General features: G+C 48.9%; 1 protein-coding gene across 3 annotated transcripts in view; it reads left to right on the plus strand.

Annotated features, from left to right (window-relative positions):
• rbm33a (RNA binding motif protein 33a) overlaps positions 1-25,677 on the plus strand; it is a 61,024-nt gene that overhangs the window by 27,933 nt on the left and 7,414 nt on the right. For 2 of the 3 annotated variants that reach the window (XM_063207079.1, XM_063207081.1), the window contains exons 11-17: positions 8,826-8,955; positions 10,106-10,500; positions 12,715-13,011; positions 13,543-13,983; positions 15,261-15,440; positions 16,205-16,774; positions 22,524-22,685. In XM_063207079.1, coding sequence (XP_063063149.1) covers positions 8,826-8,955; positions 10,106-10,500; positions 12,715-13,011; positions 13,543-13,983; positions 15,261-15,440; positions 16,205-16,774; positions 22,524-22,685 — 2,175 coding nt within the window. The remainder of the gene's footprint in view (positions 1-8,825; positions 8,956-10,105; positions 10,501-12,714; positions 13,012-13,542; positions 13,984-15,260; positions 15,441-16,204; positions 16,775-22,523; positions 22,686-25,677) is intronic. The other variant, XM_063207080.1, reaches the window with a different exon arrangement.

The raw sequence follows: 25,677 nt of genomic DNA on the forward strand, positions 1-25,677 counted from the left end.
TTGCGCGTGCACACACGCACACACGCACACACACACACGCACACACCCACACACACACAGCCGTCCTGTGCACACGCACTCACTCACCAGTGCATGGCAGTTAAGTGTGTTTGTCTGCAGGCATCCGATACGGGGCCTGGGGTGCAGACGGGGGGAAGGCTGACTCTGCACTGGGAGCCCCGTTAATGGGTTTGGGCTCCGGCTTGGCGTGGGGTGGGGATGGGGGATGGGATGGGATGGAGGTGTGTGCGTCTGTACATGCGTGCGTGTGCTCATGCGCCGGGTTAGGATGGAGGACTCTTGTGCGTTGGCGATTGGGGGGCAGGGGGAGTTGGATGCAAAAGGGGCCACAGGCAGCAACAGCAGTAGCAGCCATACAGTAGCCCTGGCACTAGCCGCCAAGGAAATGGGGAGAAAAGCAAGAGCAGGAATATCAATTATGCATCTCTCTACTGCTCTGCTACTACTGCAGTTACTGCTGTGGTCCTAGCCCATCACACTGTTCTACACACACACACACACACACACACACACACACACACACACACACACACACACACCCACCCACCCCCACCCACACACACACACACACACACACACACACACACACACACACACACACACACACACACACACACACACACACACACACACACACACACACACACACAGAAGGGGAAGTTGAGCGCGAGTGAGTGAGTGAGTGAGTGAGTGCACAAGGTGTACTGGGCAGGGCTGGTCGGCTTGCCGTGTGTGTGTGTGTGGGGGGGGGGCAGATTAAATGGGGCTGAAGAAGGTTGGGGTGGTTGTGGGGGGTCACGTTCCAGTATTACACCGCATGGGAGTGTGCGTGCGTGTGTATGTGTTTGCGGGTGTATGTCTGTGTGTGTGTGATGGGATGGCGTTGTCACGGCGAGAGAGAGCCCATTACTGGTGTGATGGCGCCGCTGCTAAACTGATTACTGCCGGGAGGGAAACCGATCGCCTGGCCCGCCAGAGAGGAGACGCTGGTTACTCACGCTCTCCTCCTCTTCACTTACGCCTCCTCTCCTCTACTCTTCACTCTCCTGTCTTCTCCTCTCCTCTTCTCCTCTCCTCTAGGCCCCTTTCCTCCCCTACCCTCCCCTCTCCTCTCCTCTTTTCTCTCCTCCTCTTCTCTCCTCTCCTCTCTCCCCTCCCGTCCTCTTCACTCCCTCTCCTCTCCTCTCCACTCTCCCCTCCTCTCCTCTCCTTTTCACTCTTCTGTCCTCCTCTCCACTCACGCCTCCCCTCCTCTCCACTCTCCCTCTTCTCTCCTCTTCACTCTCCCCTCCTCTCCTCCTCTTCACTCTCCCCTCCTCTCCTCCTCCTCCATCCTCTCCACTCTCCCCTCTCTTCTCCTCTCCTCTATTCTCTTCTCCTATTCTCTCCTCTATTCTCTCCTCCTCTTCTCTCCTCTCCTCCATTCACATCAACTGTCCTCTCCTCTCCCCTCCTCTCCTCTTCACTCTCCTGTCCTGTCTCCGTTCTCCTCTCTTCTCTGCTCCACTTCTCTCCTCTATTCACATATCCTGTCCTCTCTCCTCTCCTCTCCTCTCCTCTCCTCCCTTATTCTCTCTCTCCCCTCCCTGTGTCTACTATATCCTCTGCTCTCCTCTGCTCTCCTATCTTCTTCTCCTCTCTTCTTCCCTTTCCACTGCTACTCCTCTCCTCTGTTTTCTCTCCTCCACTCTTTCCTCTCCTGGCTTACGTTGCTCTCTACCTACCCCGTTCTTTTTCTCATCTCTTCAACTGTTTCTTATCCTCTCCTCTGTAATCTTCTATTCTGTTTCTTTTCTCTCTCTTCTCCCCCCCCCCCCCCTCACTCTCTATCGCTCGCTCTATCCTACTTTTTTGTCCTCTTCCTCTTCCCTGTTCCCGACCTCTCCTCTCCGGCTCTCTTCCCTTCTTCCTCTCTCCCTTCTTCCTCCACCTCTCCCTTCTCTATTATCTCTCCAGGGCCTGCCCTGTGTCCTCTTCTGTCTTCTTCTGTCCTGCCTCCTCTATTCTCTTCTCTCCTCTTCTCAGTTGTTCCATTACAGCTGTTGTTGGCTCTCTTGTTCAGCATCCTGTGTCCTTTTATTTCTCTTTCCTCCTAGCCTTTCTTTTCTCCTCCCCCACCCCCCTCACTCTCCGTCTACCCCTCTGTATCTCTCTCTCCTCAGTGTTCCTCTCCATGCTCATCCTAATTAAAACCAGACCGGCCATCAGGTGGTGGGTGTGTCCGTGTGTGTGTGTGTGTGTCCGTGTGTGTGTGTGTGTGTGTCCGTGTGTGTGTGTGTGTGTGTGTGTGTGTGTCCGTGTGTGTCCGTGTGTGTGTGTGTCCGTGTGTGTGTGCGCCTGTGTGGTGTGCGTGTGTGTGAGCTGATACTCCTCCAGTCCATGCAGACAGAGGTGTGCAGATGTAAATGGATTTATGCAAACCAGACCCCCGGTGAGGCTTAGCAGCCAGTTGCTCACAGTTGCTATCCCCCAAAAAACAACAATATGGCTACTGGCAGCAGAAATATGACCACCACAGTTAAAGGATAGTTCCGGCGTAAAATGAAAGTTTCACCATCGCTTTCCCATGCCACATAATGTATCTAATGATGAGCCATTCCGGGCAATGCCGCGCCGTTATGGAGTTAGCTAATTTTAAGCTTTTTGGTGAAAAACGCAGCCAACGCATCACGGCGGGGCCAATTATAAACCTATTCTTTTCTGATGTTTCCCCGCTATAAACAACTTCAAAAACGCTACACACTTCATCACAAAGGTCTCGTCAATCAAACCGAGGCACAGAGAATGTCATCGGACCACACAATCTTTCACTGGCCAGTGTTTTCAGAGGTGTCTCACTGTTGCAACTCTCTGACCCGGATGCAGGCTACTCAATCAGGTGGCTAGGTAGGCTAAACATGGTCCGCGGTTCGCACCGGCTACGACCGTAAAATGAAAAGCTGGAACCCCGACCGTTTTCACCGACTGCCACTGTCTAAACCAGCCATATTACGGGAATGGCTAATAGCATTAGAAGTGGACGAAACTGGCGTAAAAACCCGGAGGGATCGCTACTACCGTGTGTGCAGGCAGCAGATTTGAAGAGTTGGAGAGTACAGGTAGGCAGACTACTCTTACAAAGTCATTGCAACACGGTATAATATAACATGGATTTAACTTTGTAATAACACACCACTGGTGGTGTACTTACATCTGTAAGAGTACTTCTAGTACGACTTTATAAATTCCTCCAGCCCTCCTCCGTTGCGTAATGGTCCTTCTGACCTCGCGCGCCCTGGCATCCGGGTCAGAGAGTTGCAACAGTGAGACACCTCTGAAAACACTGGCCAGTGAAAGATTGTGTGGTCCGATGACATTCTCTGTGCCTCGGTTTGATTGACGAGACCTTTGTGATGAAGTGTGTAGCGTTTTTGAAGTTGTTTATAGCGGGGAAACATCAGAAAAGAATAGGTTTATAATTGGCCCCGCCGTGATGCGTTGGCTGCGTTTTTCACCAAAAAGCTTAAAATTAGCTAACTCCATAACGGCGCGGCATTGCCCGGAATGGCTCATCATTAGATACATTATGTGGCATGGGAAAGCGATGGTGAAACTTTCATTTTACGCCGGAACTATCCTTTAAGGTACACCCTATGTTGACACTACGTTGTGGAAGCAAAACTGGGAAAAGCGCAATATTAACCTGTCATCTTTGTCTGTTGCCATTCAAAGCTTTGTGATGGCATTGTTTCCTGCAGAACATTTGTTAAGTTGTTGGGGGTTACTGCACAAACACGTTGAAAGAGACAAAGCCACAAAGCGTTGTTGGGCTGTTTCAAGGCATGAACGTCATGAGCGACACAAGCAACATTTAGCAGAATGTAAGCATTCTGACTGTCTGATTGGTATTGCGGCTGTCCCCAAACGGCATCATAACTCATCATAGTATTCGCTGAAGTTCTGTCGCTCGTGGCGCTCAAATCCCCTCTTGTCTCCCAAATCGCGTTTGTCTATTTCTAGGTGCTCTATACAAAGTCGATTACTTCTGGCACCGTTGTCGTCAGGGCCGTGAATTAACTTTTTTTTGTCACCAGCCAAAATGGCTAGTAAATGGTAATCTTACTAGCCAAACACACACTCACTAATTGGTCAAAGTGGCTAGTAAGTTGGTGTTTTCTACCAGCCAAACTGTAATTTCACCAGCATTTGGCTGGTCGGCTGGTGTTAATTTTGAGCCCTGGTTGTCGCTCTTGTTGCCTTTTGTGTGTTCGTGCAGTTAGCCTGTATTAGCCTTTAGCCATGTGGCTAATATGCCTAATGATAATTGGAAAGCCTATATTGTCCATCTTCATATGTAATGTCATATGAAAACCCCCCAAAATGGATTATTCGTTAATTTTTCAAACCAAATTGCAATACGAACCCTTTTATTTTCAGGGGATTTCATCAAGATTGTCAAGGTGGGGCCGTAACTCTAAAGTCCCCGGGATAAACCCTGATATATGGTACTCTTCTGCTTATTCTGCCTTTTTGGGCTTATTGCTGCCTTGTAATCTTGGCAGCAGTGGTGGTGATGAGTGATGGTAGTACGCACTCACACTCATAGTGGCCAGTGAGTGAAAAAGTTAATGTCAAGCCATCATGGTACCATCAGATGTTCAGACATCACAGCACAAGATCTCGGTTGAAGTAATGTTGATGGTGATTGTATGCACAGGTGTGTACGTCTGTGACCTGAATGAGATGCCACAGCTGTCTACCCGACTGCCCCTCCCTATAACGCACACGCGCACACACACACACACACACACACACACACACACACACACACACACACACACACACACACACACACACACACACACACACACACACACACACAACTGCCTCGCCCTTTACTATACACAATACACGCAGTACCGTGCACCACACACACATGCACTACACTCACACACGCTGCATGGGCCAATCACGCAGGCAGGCAGGCAGACGTGGCATCAGACGCCAGCAACTAAACAGCCAACAAGCTCCATTAGGCCAGAGGCAGCTGATTACTGGCCATTAGCATCCCATTAGCATAGCATTGCATCTCATCTCTCTACCCCACTCACTGGCAGTGGCGTGTGTGTGTGCGTGCGTGTGCGTGCGTGTGCGTGCGTGCGTGCGTGCGTGCGTGCGTGCGTGCGCGTGTGTGCGCGCGTGTGTGTGTGTGTGTGTGTGTGTGTGTGTGTGTGTGTGTGTGTGTGTGTGTGTGTGTGTGCGTGCGTGTGTGTGTGCGTGTGTGTGTGTGAGAGAGAGGCAGAGTGCGAGGAAGTGAGAGAGAGTGTGTGAGGGAGAGGGAGCAAGGGAAACGTGTGTGTGTGTTTGAGAGAAAGAGAGAGAGAAGAGAGATGGTGTGAGTGAGGAGGGGGTTCTTCCATCTGTAGAGGCGTTCAGCCTGGAATACGAGCTGCCCGAGTCAGGCCTGAATATTAATTAATCCTTGTCTATTTATATTTCATTTTTCCGACTTGGGGAATAGCCCCCTCGCAACATCCAGCGATTGAATATTCAGCTGTTACTGGTTAATCTGGTACTATTTACCAATTCTTACTGCGTTTGTGTCTGTGTGTGTCCGTCTGTCTGTCGGTGTGCGCGCATGAGCTTGTGTGTGTGTGTGTGTGTGTGTGTGTGTGTGTGTGTGTGTGTGTGTGTGTGTGTGTGTGTGTGTGTGTGTGTGTGTGTGTGTGTGTGTGTGTGTGTGTGTGTGTGTGTGTGTGTGTGTGTGTGTGTGTGTGTGTGTGTGTGTACGCACGCACATGTACGATTGTGTATTGCACATGTGTATGTGTGTGTTGTTTAACAGGCAAGGTCTGATATTTAGTTAGGGGTTTCTTGATATTGAGAAGGCTTTGGTCAGTGGGCATTTAATACATTTTAAAAAAGTATTGACTTGATTCAGTACGGTACCATCGTCTTTTTTTCCCCTGAAACTTTTTTAATTTCCATGTCAACTTTGTCTAAATCCAGTGACCTTCTCGCTTCCTTCACGCTAATGTGGGTACTTAAAAAAGGGAAAAAGAAAGAGAAAAAGAAAGGAAGTGAAAGGGAGGGAAAAAAGCAGAAACAAAAAAAAAGCCGTCCCCTTATTAACGCCAGCCGCCGTCACTCAAATGTCACCCCTAATCTCGGGCCACGCCGGGAGCTGCTGCCGTCGTATCGGATGTTTTTGACCCGCACTCACCCCCGCCGGGCCAGCCCCGAGAAAAATGCCACATTTGTCTCACTCGACCCCCATTGCTTTTATCTGACGACGGAGAGGAAAGGAGAGAGAGAATGAGAGAAAGGGAGGGAGAGAGAGAGAGAGAGTGTGAAGGAGATCTGACCGCCTGTTACATATTGAGCAGATCTGAGTGTATTGGACGAAGGATTAGCCAGGATGACGGGGGCGCGCATGCACACACACACACACACACCTCCATCTCATCCCACCCCCACCCCTCCCCACCTCTCCTCCTCACCCATCCCCTTCATCGAACCCTGGAAGTAGGACAGGCAGCGGCGATTGTGAGTGTGCAGCGCTGAGCTGTGCTGCACGCTAAGCCCCATTGTGTTTTAAGGAACTGGCTGGCCCTTTTGAATAGGAAGATGGAGAGGCGAGTTTAACAATGCAGATCTCTCCACCCCTCCCTCCCTCACGCCATCTCTCTCTCCGTTTCTCCATCCATCTATCTGTCCATCCCCTGTCCTCTTTTCCATGTATCCCCCCCCCCCCCCCCGTCTCTCTCCTGTCCTCCTCCTCTCCTCCTCCCCTCCCCCCCCGTAGTTGCTTTGCTAAGCTGCCTGATTAACCTTCTCTCCGAGCAACTCTGCAAAGATCAACGCCGAATTCTGACACACACACACACACACACACACACACACACACACACACACACACACACACACACACACACACACACACACACACACACACACACAGGCGCACACATTCACACACATACACACACATGCACATGCACGCACGCACACACACACACACACAGGCGTACATACACACACACACACACACACACACACCGCTCACATGAAGGTCGCCACCAGTCCTGATGCGGTAGAGACGGATTAACGGACTGATAGCATCTTAAGGTGGGAGTAAATGCTTCGAGTTTAAAAACAATAAAGCGAACACACCTGCACCTGCCACTGCCCTAATCGCACACACACACACACGCACACACACACATACACACACACACACACACACACACACACACACACACACACACACACACACACACACACACACACACACACACACACACACACACACCTGTCAACACCCTAACACACCTGCCACCCCACCAAACACACACACACACACACACACACACACACACACACACACACACACACACACACACACACACACACACACACACACACACACACACACACACACCACTCTCCCTGTCCCCCAACATCTCCCCCACCCCCTCCACCTCCCCACTTCACCTCAGCTCCCTAATTTGTGGAGGTGCGGGGCGGGCGTCTGAATGGGGAGGTTAATGTCTTAAGAGCGAGGCATGTTTAAGGCAGTGAAAGGAGAACACAGGAGGGGATAGGCATTCAGCTGGACCAAAGGATTAGGGGATCGTTATCTGTTCTCCTCTCCTCCATCCTCCTCTCCTCTCCTCTCGCCCGGAAAAGGTGGACGGTGCCTTGGCTGTGTGTGTGTGTGTGTGTGTGTGTGTGTGTGTGTGTGTGTGTGTGTGTGTGTGTGTGTGTGTGTGTACGCATGTGAGAGGCACAGGGGTGGGGCTGTATATTTTGGGATGCGGAAAGTGTGTCTGCGTGCGTGCGTGCGTGCGTGCGTGCGTGCGTGTGTGTGTGTGTGTGTTGATGTGCACCGCACGGCCTGAATCACCAAGCTGCCTTTTGTATGGATTTCATTGTGTGGCCCTTTTGTCTTTCAACCGAGGCCTGCGTAGGCATGTGTAATTCTCACTGAAAAAAAAAATGAAAAAGGAAACAGAATTCTGTCATCATTGATTGAACAGTTTTACTTTTGTACATACATGCATGTATGCATACTCTAGGGGTGCTCTATATGGGAACTGCTGTGTCTTGCTTCTTACTGATCTGTTGTGTAGGTCTTGTACAAGAGCATGGTTATGCTTACATGAAAAATAACAAGACCGACACTACAGATTCTCTTCACCAGATTTTCCACCAATCAAAATGTCACATGATTCAGCTCTGTAACCATGGCATGCATGAAAGCAGCACGGCTTTCCCTGCCACTCAGTCCATCACACCTTGGAGATATGCAGAACACCCCCCCCCCTCTCCCTCTCTCCCTCTCTCTCTCTCTCTCTCTCTCTCTCTCTCTCTCTCTCTCTCTCTCTCTCTCTCTTTCTCTCTTTCTCTCTCTCTCTCTCTGTCTCTCTCTCTCTCTCTAGCTCTCTCTCTAGCTCTCTCTCTCTCTTTGTCGCTCTCTCTCTTTGTCTCTCTCTCTCTGTCTGTCTCTCTCTCTCTCTCTCTCTCTCTCTCTCTCTCTCTCTCTCTGTCTCTGTCTCTCTCTCTCTCTCTCTCTCTCTCTCTCTCTCTGTCTCTGTCTCTGTCTCTGTCTCTCCCTCTCTCTGTCACTCTCTTCCTTCTTTGTCTCTCTCTTCATTCTCTCTCTCTCTCTCTCTCTCTCACACACACACACACACACACACACACGCGCACACACACACACACACACACACACACACACACACACACACACACACACACACACACCCCTTGTTCCCCCTCAGCCACTCATCCCCCTTCCCCCATGTTCTCCTTGTGTCTCTCAGGGCCCGGCTGATTTCCAGCAGCACCACTCGGGGAATTTCGGGCAGCCCCCCCAGCGACCGCCCCATCACCAGGACCAGTGGAGGGGACCACCACCCCCCCACCAGGACAGGGAGCCCTTCTTCATCGGAGGTGAGTGAGAACGGCTTTACAGATACGAGCACACACACACACACACTCACACCACATGCACACCACATACAAAAACACATATTCACTTACACATTCACTCGTGCTCTCTCACACACATATTTACTTATTTACATATTTACACACACACACACACACACACACACACACACACACACACACACACACACACACACACTTTCACTTTCTCACATGCACACACGCACACACACACACTTTCACTTTCTCACACACACACACACACACTCCTACATACTGCACTCTCATTCTCTCTCACACACACAAACACACCCTTCACCCTCTCAAACAGCCAGTGCAGGGTTAAGTATCTTTTGAAGTCCCATTGACCCTCCAGGGCCCACAGGCTCATTATGCCAAGCACCTATAGGCTTTAATTTGCAACCGTGTGTGTGTGTGTGTGTGTGTGTGTGTGTGTTGTGGTAATAATGACCCATGCCCTGCCTTTGCGCAGCCTGGTTACATTTTCTGTTGTGCATGTATTATTAAAATCAAATAAAAGCAAAATTGTAATGTATGTATGCCTGTGCCGAGGATGTGTGTGTTTGGGCTGGGCACCAACAGCTACGACAGCCGTAATTGTTGGTGTGTGGATGATGGGGGCATGTCCATACTACTTTTGAGATAAACCTAGCTTGTCCCCACCACTTTTTCACAAATATGCGAAAATGGCATACCCGGACAATTTGCCATTGAAATATCCCTACCACTTTCCAAGCCAAACCCCACACCTTTGCTACGATGATACGACTACCTTACACGAAAAATAAAATGTATTGGAGGGTTGAAAGCTATCAGGCTTGGGACAGTTGCCTGCATTCCATATTTCCTTGAAAACCACCAAAATAAATGTTGCTTGATTTGGCAATTTCAGGCCTAGGAATTAGTCCGTGCTCTAAACCCTGCTAATGTGTTGTGTGTTTGTGTATGTGTGTGCGTCTGTCTGTCTGTTTGTTTGTCTGTCTGTCCGCCTGTGTGTAGTGTCCTACATTTTATGTACATGATATGTTATGTGTTTGTATGGACACCTTTACCTCTCTTGAACTGCGAGAACTGCTGTTTAGCCTCGGGTAAGCACTAATTAAGTAACTTGGTTTGTATTACCCCAACGCAGAGCCACGCTTCCCTGGCCCCGGCCCCCAGCACTTGTTTGACCAGCAGGGCCCCACACCGCTCATGAACAGCAACAACAACGGCCCCCACCCCATGCCAGGACAGGGGGGCCCCGGCCCACTCAACTTCCCCCAGGGACCCGGTCAGGGACCTGGGGGCGGCGGTGGTGGTGGAGGCCCTGGATTTGGACCCATGGGTGGGGGGCCTGGTCAAGGCCAGGGGCCCCTGGGTGGATTGTTTAATAGGGACCCACCACCCCGCGGAGGGATGCCCCCCCAGCACGGGGGACCTCCAGGTGGGCCCCCGGGACCCAGGCCCTTCATGGGGAACAGGCAGCCCTTCCCTCCCCAGCAAGGAGGAGGAGGAGGACCACCCTTCAACCCCTTCGTGCTGCAGGTACGTTCAGAGCCGTGGGTGTCAAAGTAGGGGGTGAAGTGGATGTTAAAGTTGAACTATCGTACCAAGACCTCAAAATGATCGCTTTTTGGCTTTTTTGGGAGGAAATTATCTTACTCAAACCAAATAATCGTACATCATGTTTTTTGATCGTACAGAGGACAAAATTATGGTACATTTGGCAACACTGAGAAGGACTGAGTCATCAGGGCCCCATGTGTCTCAGGGCCCCACATGGTGTCAGATTTGGGTTTTTTTTTTGTTTATATTGACCCATTGATGCCGGATGCTGCTTAGCACTGCGTTGACCCTAGTGCCAGAAGCTGCATGACGTAGCGTTCAGGCTCATGAGATTTGAGATTTTTCACCAAACATGTTATGTTAGAGCTGAAGGCAGAAGTTCATATGCAAGCTGAGGGTCTTAGTTTTTAAATGCATTGTTTATGTGTTTTCATGTGCTTGAGAGGCTTGAGAGACGTGTGGGTTTTTATAGGCTGAGTACTTCTCCCAAAAATGGCTTTGGCATTTAGCAAGCTAGCTAATCTATGGAACAGGGTTAGCACTTGTGTTTGAAATTGTGTTTGATCAGTCTCCAATGTGCAGTTAACACTGTGGAACAGTTAGTAACATGATTGATTTTGTCTCTGTGAGTGTGTGTGTTGTATTCCATCCCAGGTGATTAGTTGCAAATTAGATTTTATTTTTCTCTTGTGCTCATAAACGGTATGGAGTTGTACAAAATCATTGGTTCAGGTCGATCTATGTGTGTGACTGTGTATGTGTGTGGCATGCTTTAGCTGATTTACAGTGTATTAGAAAAATATTTTAACTCATTTTCTTGGTGGTCGCCTTTATTTTAATCTCACTGCCTTCATCAGCTCAGCCATCTACTTGCTATGATTGTGCTCCGCCATTGTATTGCGCTGGCAGGAATAGGCACGGCTCCAAAAACCCAGCCTCCGCCGCTCTCCTACCGTGTCCTGGAATAGTCATAAAATGCAGATAAATATAACATTCTGTGGATTTTGTTATTATTTTGAAAGCCGGCCCGGCGGCGTTTAACAGGAGTGCATCATTGTGCAATGTTCAACGCTCAAGTCGCATCAGCAGCCCCATTTTTTACACATCAGCCAGGAAGCGTATTCAGTTGAAACCAGGACAGTGGGGATGTAGGTCAAATGGGGATATCTCTTGCGATCGGCAGCAAGCCTAGCGAGCGAGTGAGTGAGTTAGAGAAGGAGCGAGTGCTTTACTCTCCTCCTTTCCTCTCCTTTCCTGAGCGTTTTTTCCTGGAGAACATGAGCATGTTGATGTGTGTAAACACGTCTGGCTCCAAAGCCACCATGTCATGAGAGCTCGCTCAGCGCGGCACGGCTCTGTAGGCTGGTGAAATAGGCTGGCAGGGATTTTTTGTGGATTGGGGTTTTATTTATTTATTTATTTTTGGTTAGGTCCTCTCGTTGGGCTGTGTGGAGCAGGCAAGGCTGCCCTCTAGTGGCCAGCTCTGTGTAAGTGCACCCAGTTCATAGTCAAAGTGATGGTGATGTTCTTGTGTAGTAGCAAGGTTATATCCAAGTGTAGCATCTGTGTAGATTGTCATTCACCCCGGTTGAGATGGTCAGAGCTAGTGTCTTGGAGTTTGAAAATGTTTAACCTTTCATCTAAAAGGACTGAGGGAGCATTTAGGACAAAACTAGTTTGAACATCTTCAAGCTCCAAAAAAAAAGAACTGCAGTTGTTACACTTCCTTTACTTACTTCTATGAAGAGTCTTGCTCATCCCGATCGTTGTAGTCAAATGCAGCTATTTTTGAACTGTTATTGGTCAAGAAGTTCACGATTTTGTATCCCTCTCCATCTCTCCACTACTGTAGGGTTTGATGTCTCAGTGTAACTGTGTAAACAATGTAGCAACGTATAACATCATGTACATGCACTGTACCTTGGGTATGTAGAGTGTAAGTACAAAGTACTAAATATTACATGTTGATACTAGAGATGCACCAGATCCTGATTTTTAGGATCCTACCGGATCCACTGCTTAAGATCCTGCCGGACCCGCACCCTGTGAAAAATCCTATTATCCTGCCGGATCCGGAACCAGATCTTGGATCCGGTGCATCTCTAGCTGATACATGTAGATGCACTAAAAAAAGAATAAAATACCAGTCCTGTTGCGTCATGTGTCATTTTTTTCTCCATCGCATCACATTAGGGTCTGATGTCTCAGCCTCAGCTCCTGGACCCCTCCCTGTCCCACCAACCCCTCCACAACCAGCAGCAGCAGCATCACCACAGACAGGACCAGGGCCCGCCCCACCACCAGAACCAGGGCCCCATGGGGGACCCCATGCCCCTCATGCACCTGGGTCAGCAAGGAGGCTTCCGCCAGAACCAGCAGTCCCACCACCCCAACCAGAACCAGAGTCAGCAGCATAACATGCACGGGGGCCCTCGCCAGATGCAGCACAATCGCCCACAGAACCAACAGCAGAACAACCGAACGCGCATGGTGAGCCTGAGCAGAAAATATATGAAGAGTTTCAGATGCAAAAGCCTCTAAAACATTGTAACAAAATTAAATGGCATCTTATAATCGAATGTCAAATGAAATGTTTATCAAGTACTTGAGCCATGGAGGGCTGCCACCTTGCACGGGTGAGGCATAAATGTAATTTTGTTGTGTGCAGTGTGCGGTCTCAGTTGTCTGCTGTGGACTGCTGTGTCACAATGACAATGGGAGTTGGAGTTTTGGAGTTTACTTATGTAATGTCTCACCTGTCGTATGTGTTTTTATATGGTGAAACTAAAGACAAGTTTCCACACTTGTGGACAATAAAGATTCTTTCATTCATTCACAGGTCAAGCTTAAAGAAAACAAGATGGACTGATTTGTAATTTGACTATATTTGTAGAAATATAGCCTGTTTTTGTGAACATCTCACAATTTTACTTTGAGGGTTATGTATGTGAACTCTTCATTTATAATTAAATGCTTGCTTGTGCCTTCTCTGTGTCTCCTCCTCTCTCTCCCATGTTCTAGAACTCGCCGCAGTCTCTTGGCCAGCGGAACAGCAACCTGCGAGAACTGCCCATCGCCCCCGGCAACTTCGGAAGCGGCAACAACAACAACAGCAGCAGTGGCAACAACAACAATAACAGCGGTGGCCCCCAACACATGCAGAGCCCCAGCAGAGGAGGACACCACCAGCAGCAGCAGCAGCAGAGGCCCATGGGGGGCGGGGGCAGGGGCATGCAGCAGGGACCAGGTAGCGGACCCCAGGGCCCCAACAGCCGAGGAGGAGGGGGACCAGGGGGCCGCGGGCAGGGGCCGGGCCGAGGAGGAGGCCAGGGGGTGGGAAGAGGAGGGGGAGGAGGACAGGGACAGCAGGGCATGGGGATGGGAAGAGGAGGACAGCTTGCCCCGGAGAGGACGGTGGTGGCAAAGCAGCAGGCAGAGACGCCCCCAGCACAGCCCCCGAAGGTGAGTCAGGTGTCCCATGATCGTGCGAGAGCACTTACATTACCCCACTCAACTCTGCCCTACTTTAACTGCTTTCAGAACCTGGTTGCTTTTCTGTGATAGACTGTTCCATAAAACTGATTCCATGAAGCTGAATCTTTAGTTATGCCGTATTGCCCAGCATTACTCCATAGTCTGTGACATGGGTGGCGTGTAGTCTTACTGGAGTAGTTAGTAGACCGATTGTATGTAGACTGCATGAGAAGATGTGACAGGAACTACTTAATGTTTTGATGTCTGTAGCCATTTCACCCTGCCCATTATATAGTATCTCCCTTGGTTAATGTATATTAGAGTAGAATAGAGAGGGCTCAAGTTAAGTAGCATGATTGTATTGGGAGTCCATTTTAGCCATCACATTCACCAGTTTCATCACCTTATTTCTTCTGGGGTGCGTTTCTCGAAGCCATCGTTGATAACTACGTCAGCTACTTTGTTGTTTGCAATGCAATTTCCCCGTTGGCAACTACCCAAGTCGCTAACTGGCTAACAACTACGCTTTCGAGAAACGCACCCCTGGTTTATTCCATAACCAGAGTAGAGCTCCCAGAGTAGAGTAGGGCTCAGTGGAGTGAAGTAGTCAGTGTGTGTTGATTAAGACTCCATCATGAGGTGTCCAATGGGGTGCAGGGTCAACAGGCAGCCTGCTGAGAGCTAATCAATATCCCATACTGCTGCTGCTGCACCGGCTCCCACTCACGTGCTTGGCTAGCCTATAGCTATATGCATCGCCGGCGCCGCTACTGTGTCTTAATATCAGCACCAGTCATTGGGGGATAAGCAGTTGTGTAGCATCTTTTATATGCGTAATGCTTATTGACAGATTCACTTGCTTGGCTCGTCTATAGCTCTGCATCGCTGTTTTAATATCAACCCCACACATTGGGGAAATGGCAGTTCTGAAGCATCTTTCATTATATGCATAATGCGTATCGACAGATTTATATAGATTTTCCTTGCTGCTGTGGTTGAAGACATCATTTTCTATTTATTTTTTTTATTTTTGTAATTTTTGTCAATGCGTCTGGCCCAGCCAAAGTGTTTGCTATGGTGTTTTTTTGCTTGTGCGTGTGCGTGCGAGTGCGTGTGCGTGTGTGTGTCCATGTCCCTTGGTGGACCCAGACGAGGATAGAAGAGAAGATACGAAGATGAGTAACTTGTGGTTTACCTGCCTGTGTCACTAATGGTGTATGTGTGTGTGTGTCCTTGTGTGTGTGTGTGCGTGTCCTTGTCCCCAGGTGGACCCAGACGAGGATGAGGAGACACGTCAGTACTGTCTGAAGCTGGAGGAGCAGAAGCGTCTGCGTGAGAAGATCCTGAAGCAGAAGGAGGAGAGGCGGCAGATGCAGGCCGGTATGCGCAAGAGGGAACTGCTGCAACGCATCAACGCAGAGAAACAACAGCAGAGCCAACAACAAGTAAGTCATCAGGGCTTATATGCATGTCAATAGACATCAACCTTAGCTTGAAGACATTGCAATACAGTATACAGTATACAGGGTAGTCATGGGTAAGTGGTCAGGGGGGGCGTCAGACTTGTAGCCCAAAAGGTTGCCGGTTCGACTCCCGACCCGCCAGGTTAGTGGGGGGAGTAATTAACCAGTGTAACCTCCTCCATGACTGAGGTACCCTGAGCATGATACCGTCCCGCCGCACTGCTCCCTTTTGGGCACCATTGGGGGCTGCCCACTTGCACGGGTGAGGCATAAAGGCAATTTGGTTGTGTGCAGTGTGCACTTTTGTGCTGTGGAGTGCTGCCTCGCAGTTGGGCCTAAAAAAACCCACTTTCCTAAAAAACCTTTTATCCAAAGCAACCTACAGCTATTTTACAGGGTATTGGTTATGGTCCCTGGGGCAATGTGGGGTTGGGTGCCTTGCTCAAGGGGACTTCAGGCATGGATGGAGGTGTATGGAGAGGTAAGGGTAATATAAGGGATTTGAACCTGCAACCCTCTGAACTCAAAACCACCTCCCTTACTGCCCCACAACAAAACACTGAGACAAGAGGGTGTTCTGAGAGTGAATGTGGATTTGGATGTGAGTGTAGTTTCAGTGTTCTGTTGGTGGATGCAAACACTGACCATTAGGCCACGGTTGCCCCCGTTCCAAGATGGTTGGCCTTTGCCAATGAGAGCACTGTCTGTGTTATTCGTAATGACGAATATTTCACTTTGGTTTTCAGCAGAACCAACAGCAGACGCCCAGCCAACCCCCTCAGCAGCATCCGCCCCATCACCCACCCCATCAGCATCCGCAGCCGCATCAGCACCAGCAGAAAGGTCCCGCGCCCCCCCAGTCTCCCACCATGCAGACACCCCAGCCCATCCCCGCCCTGACCTCCTCCAACGGCGGCCCGCAGATCAACCCGGGCCTGGGCCTCGCCGGCGCCCGGCCCAACGTCAAGACCCGGCTGCAGATGGCCAAGGCCCAGCACCACCCCCAGCCGCCTCCCCAGCTCCAGCACCCTCCCCCGCCCGGGCCGGCCCTCCTCATACCCGGGCCCAACTCCAGCAGCCAGCAGCACCAGCAGGCCCAGTGGCAGCAGCAGCAGCAGCAAAGGAGAGGCATGAACCCCCAGGCCCAGGGGCACAACCAGAACCAGGGACCCATGGGCAACCCCAGCCCCATGCAGGGTGCTCTGGCGGAGGGCCCGAGGCCGGGGGGCAAGAGGACGGTCATGCAGCGGCAGCAGAGCAATCCGGGCTCTCCTCAGCTGCCGACGAAGGTCCGGGTGGTCAAGCTCTGTGGAGGGGTGAGTAACGGGCTTTTTTTAGTCGTCCATCTCATTTGTCTCTCTGTCTGTGTGTGTGTCTGTGTCTGTGTGTGTGTCTGTGTCTGTGTGTGTGTGTCTGTGTGTGTGTGTGTCTGTGTCTGTGTGTGTGTCTGTGTCTGTGTCTGTGTGTCTGTGTGTGTGTGTCTCCATGTCCATGTCACTGCTCACCCTATTTCTTCTCTTTTTCCTGTCATTTTTCCTTGTTCTCTCTCTCTCTCCCTCTCTCTCTCTCTTTCTCTATGTTTCTCTGTGTCTTTGTCCAAGTAGCAGATTGGGATTTAAAAATACGAGTGGTTTCATTGATCGTTTCCAGTGCTGTAAAGTTCACACCTCTCAGGCTCCTCCATGACTATTTTCATGACACAAATGTCATCACACCCCTCACAAGCATAAAGACACTAAAAGCAGCTGGCACCGGGAAGACAAGAGAGGGGGAGAACATTTCCAATTATTTTTTAAAAGTCAAAGAGCCCTTCCTTATTCCCTTTCCCCCCCTTCTCTCTCTCTCTCTCTCTCTCTCTCTCTCTCTCTCTCTCTCTCTCTCCCTCGCTTTCTCTTCCTCTCTCTCTCTCTTGCTCCCGCGCTCTCTTTTCCTCTCTCTCTCTGTTGCTCCCTCTCCCTCTCTCTCTCTCTCTCTCTCTCTCTCTCTCTCCTTCTCTCTTCTCTCTCTCTCTTTTCTCTCCCTCTCTCTCCTCTCTCTCTCTTCTCTATCTCCCCCTCTCTCTCTCTCTCTCTCTCTCTCTCTCTCTCTCTCTCGATTCTTACAGTTTTAAGATTTTAAGTCTGCCGTGAGTGACATTAAGTGAAGTGACACTCGAATGGAATTGATCTATAAAACACTCCCGGCTCACAAGATGAGCATAATCCACCAGATATGCGTCTCTGTCTCTCTCTCTCTCTCTCTCTCTCTCTCTCTCTCTCTCTCTCTCTCTCTCTCATTCTCTCTCTTTTGTCGCAACAAATGGCACCAACTTTCTCCAGTCAATAAAAAGAGATCGGAGTGACATTTTCCCCCCACCGCCACCCCCTGTACACGTGCATGTCATGCTCTTAAAGGTTGCCTTTGTCTTAAAAAGTTCCCAAGATTCCTCCTCTTCCTCACGATTAAAGATCACTCCCCAAAGTTTTAGCTGGGAAGAGGAGGAAAGCTTCTGGTGCTCTCGGTTAGAAGGCTGCCTTCAGCATCGACTCGCTAGAAGCTCTTGGAAACTTGCTTTTCAAAAAATGTGACTGCGTCCTTTTGAGCTGTGGTTAGTGTTATATGCTATGACGATGTCCTCGGTTGTAAGTCACTTTGGATAAAAGCATCTGCCGCCTAATGTAATGTTATGTAATTTCTGTTTCAGAGTAATAGTATTACTCTGAAAAAGAAATTACACTTATACCGTCAAGCTACAGTATATCACGAAAGTGAATACACCCCTCAGAGTTTTGCAGATTTTTGAGTATATCTTTTCATAGGAAAGCATTACAGAAATGTAACTTTGACACAATGATTAGTGACCTTTTAACAACATATTTAACCGCTTAAATTTCTTGTTCACTCAGAAAAAAACAAAATACAGCCATTAATGTTTGAACATGTACTCACAAAAGTGAGTACACCCCAGATTAAAATCCGGTAGAGAAGGGGCTATGTTGGCTCGAATCGTCCCGAAATGAAACGAAATGAAAAGGGATGACAAGGGAGGTCATCAGTGTTCGTTTCAATCATTCTTTGCATTGAATTTTTAAATTTTGAGTCTGCATCTGGCTTAAATAGATTGGTGTGAGATTTGAATGCAATCCTATGGAGAATATCATGATCTGCTTCAGTAGTCACAGTGCATGTTGACATGCATGTTTCTTTTAGGTGTATTTCAGATTGCCAATGTTGACAGCATTCATGCATCCCCAAACCATGTCAGTCCCACTGCCATGCTTGGATAGTGAGAGGATACACCTTTTTTGTAAAACTCACTTGTTTACCACCACACATGCTTGACCCCATCTAAAGCAAATTTGTTTATCTTGGTCTCAAGAGAGATGAACAGACCAAGGATATGGATCACTGGAACCATGTCGTGTGATCTGAAGAGACCAAGATAAACAAATTTGCCTTAGATGGTGTCAAGCATGTGTGGTGGTAAACAAGTGAGCTTTACAAAAAAGGTGTATCCTCTCACTAGCCAAGCATGGTAGTGGGACTGACATGGTTTGGGGATGCATGAATGCTGTCAACATTGGCAATCTGAAATACACCTAAAAGAAACATGCATGTCAACATGCACTGTGACTACTGAAGCAGATCAGGATATTCTCCATAGGATTGCATTCAAATCTCACACCAATCTATTTAAGCCAGATGCAGACTCAACATTTAAAAGTCAATGCAAAGAAAGGTTGAAACGCACACTGATGACCTCCCTTTTCATCCCTTTTCATTTCGAGACGATTCGAGCCAACATAGCCCCTTCTCTACCGGATTTTAATCTGGGGTGTACTCACTTTTGTGAGTACACGTTCAAACATTAATGGCTGTATTTTGTTTTTTTCTGAGTGAACAAGAAATTTAAGCGGTTAAATATGTTGTTAAAAGGTCACTAATCATTGTGTCAAAGTTACATTTCTGTAATGCTTTCCTATGAAAAGATATACTCAAAAATCTGCAAAACTGTGAGGGGTGTATTCACTTTCGTGATATACTGTATTTAAGCTTAGCAGTGTGTAGAGTATCATTTTGTAGTTGATGGGCAAACCCATACCCCTATACAGACAGATGAAAAGACCTGAAAGCACTTGTCTACTTTCGCTTGCATATAGATAAAACATAATCTTTCACACATAAACATACCGTACATATTTTCTCTGTCACACATACTTGCGTGTAGACACACACGCGCGCACACACACACACACACACACACACACACACACACACACACACACACACACACACACACACACACACACACAGGCTCCTATTGGTGTGATTGAGAGGCGTAGGGGCTGTGGGACAGCAGCAGTGTTCTCTATAGATGAAGATGACGGGCCTGTATGTCAGCCACGCTAATGGAAACCTGCACCCAGACGTCTAAAGCAGTAGCACTGCAGCAGCCGACTGATGGAGATGAGGCCAGACAGGAGGGAGGGAGGTAGAGCGATAGAGAGAATAAGACAGAGAGAGAGAGAGAGAGAGAAAAGGAGAGATAGAAGAAGAAAAAGAAGACAGGGGAAGAGGCAATAATGGAGACGGGGACATGGAGAGAGACACACACAGAAGCCGATGATTGAGAGAGAGGGAGGAAGAGAGGGAGAGGGATGCAGAGGCAGTGAGAGAAAGATATCCAGAGTCAGAGATGAGAAAGAGAAACGGAAAGAATGAATTTAAAGAGTAAGAGAGACGCCGCCGACACCTTCGCTGCGAAAGCCGGCATGCGCACCACATTGCGCCACGCCACGGCACGGCGCGTCAGCTCCGCAAAGCTGATTTTCCAGACGCTGCCCCCGAGACGCTGTCAGCCACGGCAGCTCCACAATGTTATCTCCCTTCCTCTCTCCCTCTCAAGCATCTCTCTATCCTTCTCTCTTTCCTCTTCTCCTCCCCTCATCTCCTCCCTTTCCCTCCCCTATTCGCCCTAAGTTGCCATCCGCCCGTCACTCAGGTGTGTGTGTGTCTGTGCGCATGTGTGTGTGTCTGTGTCTGTGTGTGTGTGTGTGTGTGCGCGCACAAGTGAATAGGTGTCAATCCATAAGATTGGGCTAATTTATCTTGTGGCAGCTGAGCCCTGTGGAAGCTGAGCTCTGTAATACCTGCCGAAGAGCGGCGGCGAAAGTGATTCCCCCCTTCTCTCTCTCTCGCTCTCTCACACATCCTCCTCCTCTTCCTCCTCTTCCTCCTCCTCCCGCTCCAGCCGTGGCTTAACGCAGATAAGGGCAAATTAAATTTTCACCGTCAATAATACAAGTGTCTGTGTGTGTGTGTGTGTGTGTGTGTGTGTGTGTGTGTGTGTGTGTGTGTGTGTGTGTGTGTGTGTGTGTGTGTGTGTGTGTGTGTGTGTGTGTGTGTGTGTGTGTGTGTGTGTGTGTGTGTGTCAGGGAGAATAAGAGAGAGAGAGAGACGTGTAATCGGTAGGAGTGATTTCTGTAGCGGCGGATTAAACCATCTTGTCGGTGATGGGCAGATAGATGGATTGCATAGATTGTGCGGATGCTCCTCTATTCTTCCATTGTGTGAAGGAATAGAAGGAGGATTCTTACACGTGGCATGGAGGACAGGATTCTTAAAGGGGCATAGGGGTGGGTTGTGGTGGGGGGGGGATGGTAATTGTTATTAGACGCTAAGCGTATGAGTGGTGACACCTGAGACGAAGACAAAGGAAGAGTGAAAATGAGAGGATGTTTAAGATGGAGATTAAACATGCCTCATTCTTCAGGCAGGATGAAGGTGTTCGCTTCATATAGGCCTTGATGTGCAATGGGGGCTCAGGTCTTCTCTCTATCAGACGAGGGTAGAGAGCGAACCCTTTCCTCCTTGATTTTCACAGCACAATTGAATAGAATTGAATTGAATTGAACTGGGTTGAAATAGAAACGTCATTGAATGACTTTCATTTAATCAAAAATGGAACTGAACTGAACTTGAACTTTTACTTACTGCCTAGGAAATGCGTGTAGTCAGAGCGTTGGACTGTGGACGCTAACGTTGGACTGTGGATGTGGTGTGTGTGCATGAGTGTTTTGCGTGTGTATTGGTTGCTAATTGCACATGTATCTTGTAGGACTGGGTTCAAAAGATCGGATCGGATTCACATTCGAGAAGTGCGACATCGATTCAAAACTTTGTAGATCAATCTTTTACAGATAATTATAGGCGCTATTTTCTCAACCACATCCTGTTGCTCTCTCGCACATTCACGTAGGCTACAAGCACAAATGCACATGGCCTGTTCATGTAAATAGTGCCATTCTTTTCGAGCCCTAGTATCTTTTCTGCAACTTAACACCTCTTAGTATGTTTGTCAGCACAGTACAGTATTTATGTGGTAGGCAAAAGGCTCTGAAAAGGTTGCGTTTGGTCGTCTGTTAGGGCAGGTCTTCCTGGCTGTGTGTGTGTGCATTTTGTTTTTAACAAAATTATTTCAAATTGGTAACGCTGATAAGGGATTAGACTCTCAAAATGTTTGTATCCCAACACTGTCTTTGGCTTATTTAGTTTCCTTCCTTTATTGTTTACAGTTCATAGATTAGATTAGAGGTGACTCTGTCCCCCCCCCCCCCCCCCCCCCCCCCCCCCCCCCCCCCCCCCCCCCCCCCCCCCCCCCCCCCCCCCCCCCCCCCCCCCCCATTTTCACAGCAATCCTGGCAGCCATTATTTGTTGGTAGACCTGAGCAATGGAGAAGGGAGTTCTCCTCTGTCAAAAAATGGCTTAATAATGTGGAAATCTCCATCAACACACTCTACCAGGACAATAGTTGGAATGTGCTGCTAAACATCTACCTAACTAATATGAACCAAGATGTATCGGCTATCCACAGTTGTAGGCCATTTTTTTGACAGCGGGAGGCGTGCTCTCCATTGATATGCATTGACCAAAGCACAGGTCTACCTACAGAAGATTGTGCCTGCACTTGCCGTTTTCTCAGTGCTGTGTCACCTCTTGTCTAATACTCTACTTCTATGGTGCGACTCCTTTTCCTGTTTGCCGATTTTAATGCGCCGTCTTGTCTTGTCATCCCTCGTCTGCAGGAGGCCGAGACCCCTGATGGCCAGGTTCCAGCAGAGCAGCCCCAACCAATCGGGCGGCTGCCCCCTCAGCCCCGCCAGCTGCCCATCAGGAAGGTCACCATGGCAACGGGAGCCGGGCAACAGCAGCAGCATCCCCCGACGGGCAGGGGACACCCCAACAGAGTATGCCGCACTATGTTTGTTTACAAAGCATTTCCCTAGTCATAGTTCTGGCCAAACAGTGTTCCTGTGTTTTGAGTTTCAAGAGTTTGGATCATGTTGATCATAGGTCTATTTTCTTTTACATGTACTTGTATATTTATGTTAATATTTTTTTTTACGTTTTCGTTTGTGTCTTTTTGCCATTTCTCTCCTCAGGCGGCTATTTTTCTTTCTTTCTTTTTTTTGTCTTTATTATTTTTGTGGATCAGTTTTTCTTTTTCTCCAAAAGTGATGTGCGTTTTTGTTAACTGCCCGTTTCTATTAAAGAAAAAGAGAAAGTGTCATCGTCCCTGATTATTGAAGGACCAAACGAAGGCGCCTTTCACCACGTGCCGACTGCATTTGACAGTCTTTAGTGTCAATCTGACGCACACACTCCCCTCACTGATATGGGTTGAAACCTTATGACTGGTTGTACGCACTAAGTGTTTTTTTCTGCAAAGAGACACATAACGTGACAAAAAATGCCAAACTGGTAACTTCGTAGTTACGTTGATAAGTTTGGTGTGGTAATATCTAATCTGAACGAACTGATTTGACACTGCACGTTGTCTCATTTTAATATTGGGAAAGCGGTCCAGTGTGGCATCATTACTGCATTACTACACTACCTTACTTTGACCCTAAACCGCTATCACATTGGCCAGTATTTCACAAACTTTTTTGTCTTGCGTATCCGCTAAGCCTTTTATTCATGCCATAAGTACCTCCTCACTCATGCCCTACATCTCTTCCTCTACATCAGTGGTTCTCAAACTTTTTTTGAACAAACACCCCCTTAACCTCATCCTAAGCCTGATCCCTTAGTATTGAAAAATTAACATCCCCTTAGTATTGAAAAGTATAATCGAATAATGCCCCCCAATGGGAACTAAGCCCCGCCCCCACTCAGCTGTTTCCTTCTCAACGCCCCCTGGGGGGCTGTGTACCGCCCCCTGTTTAGAAACACTACTCTACATGTATCTATGACTGCTCCATACATTTGTGCATTTGTCCACATACCTCCTTGAGTGTACCCAAGTACCCTTAGTGGTGCACATACCCCTGGTCAGGAACCCCAGACATGTGAAGTGAAAGCCCACCTGGGAAACTCCCACTGTCATTGTGACACAGCACACAACAAAATTCCATTTATGCCTCATCCGTGCAAGGGGGCAGCCTCAAACGGCGCCCCAAGGGAGCAGTGCTGCGGGATGGTACCATACTCAGAGTACCTCAGTCATGGAGGCGAATGGGGAAAAGCACTGGTTAATCGCAGTCTGGCGGGTCGGGAGTCAAACCGTCAACCTTTGGGCTACAAGTCTGACGCCCTAACCGCTTACCCATTGCTCAGGCCACTGATGAAACTCAGAAAGGTCCTTATTGTCAGTGCTTCTGTAGCTCTGTTCGTTGGGGTCACTCTTCTTTTTACATCAAGTGAACAAAGGAAATCCCATGACCAGTGAAGCTTCTTCGCTTTGGACACTTATCGTGTATGCTGCATTTCTGTCTTGAAAACAAAGCCTCCTGATTTCATCCTATTCCCCCTCTATTCAGACAGCTGTGCACTTCACCTTGCTGGTGCTTAAGACATTTCTATTGAAACTGATTAAGTAACCGTGCTTATTTTGTGGTCCCTGCTTGCACATACAGCTTGTAGGTTTGGATAGTCAGTGTATTGACAGTGTTTAAGAAGTCTACTACCTGCAGTCTGGCATGAGGGGCCTAACCTCTCACTCTGTTCCACACCACTGCTCCATATGTCCCCAGAGCCCAACCTCTGCAGCGCGCGCAGACACACACACACACACACACACACACACACACACACACACACACACACACACACACACACACACACACACACACACACACACACACACACACACACACACACACACACACACACACACACAGGCTTGCACAGATATATGTGTGCACTCATGCACAGTTACACACTCGCATATATTCCCATTCGCACATGCGCACACACACACACAGGCTTGCACAGATATATGTGTGAACACATGCACAGTTACACACTCGCATACATTCACTCGCACACGCACACACACACACACACACACAGAGCTGCTTGACAGCCTAATGTAGTTGGACAGTAGTGCAGCTGCTGCTGTGCTGTGTGTGATGGGGCCGGGCTATTGGCCCCCGCTCATCCCCCTCCCCCTCCCCCATGAGCCTCTGTTGTCTTGTCACCACGGCAACATCTCCAAGGAGGTGTGGAACAAGTGTCACATACATCCACCTTCAACATGTTTCCCTCCCTCCCCTGGGTGCACACACACACACACACAGACACACACACACACACACGACCTCTCCTGTACACACGCACACACATACACTGATGAACAGTCTCACAATTCCTACACACACACACACACAGACATATGGCCTCCTCTGCACACACACACACACACACACACACACACACACACACACACACAGACATATGGCCTCCTCTGCACACACACACACACACACACACACACACACACACACACACACACACACACACACACACACACACACACACACACACACACACACACACACACACTACTACTACTACACACCAAGCCCCCCACACACACATGCATGCTGATGCACCCCCAGTGTCCCAGTATCCCCCAGCTGTGTGTGTCTGGTAGCATGAGGGTAGCAGGGCTCCTGGCGGCTCCTGCCGTGGCTGCTGATGTTCCGTCTGGCTTCACTGGCTCTCTGCACAGACACTAGACCCCCTCCATACAGCCCACTACACGCCCAGCTGTGTGTGTCTGTCTGTGTGTGTGTGTGTGTATGAACGTGTCTGTGTGTGTGTGTGTGTGTGTGTGTGTGTGTGTGTGTGTGTGTGTATGAACGTGTCTGTGTGTGTGTGTGTGTGTGTGTGTGTGTGTGTGTATGAACGTGTGTGTGTGTGTGTGTGTGTATGAACGTGTCTGTGTGTGTGTGT

The sequence above is a fragment of the Engraulis encrasicolus genome, chromosome 9, assembly GCF_034702125.1.
Source record: "Engraulis encrasicolus isolate BLACKSEA-1 chromosome 9, IST_EnEncr_1.0, whole genome shotgun sequence".
NCBI classification, from domain to species: domain Eukaryota; kingdom Metazoa; phylum Chordata; class Actinopteri; order Clupeiformes; family Engraulidae; genus Engraulis; species Engraulis encrasicolus.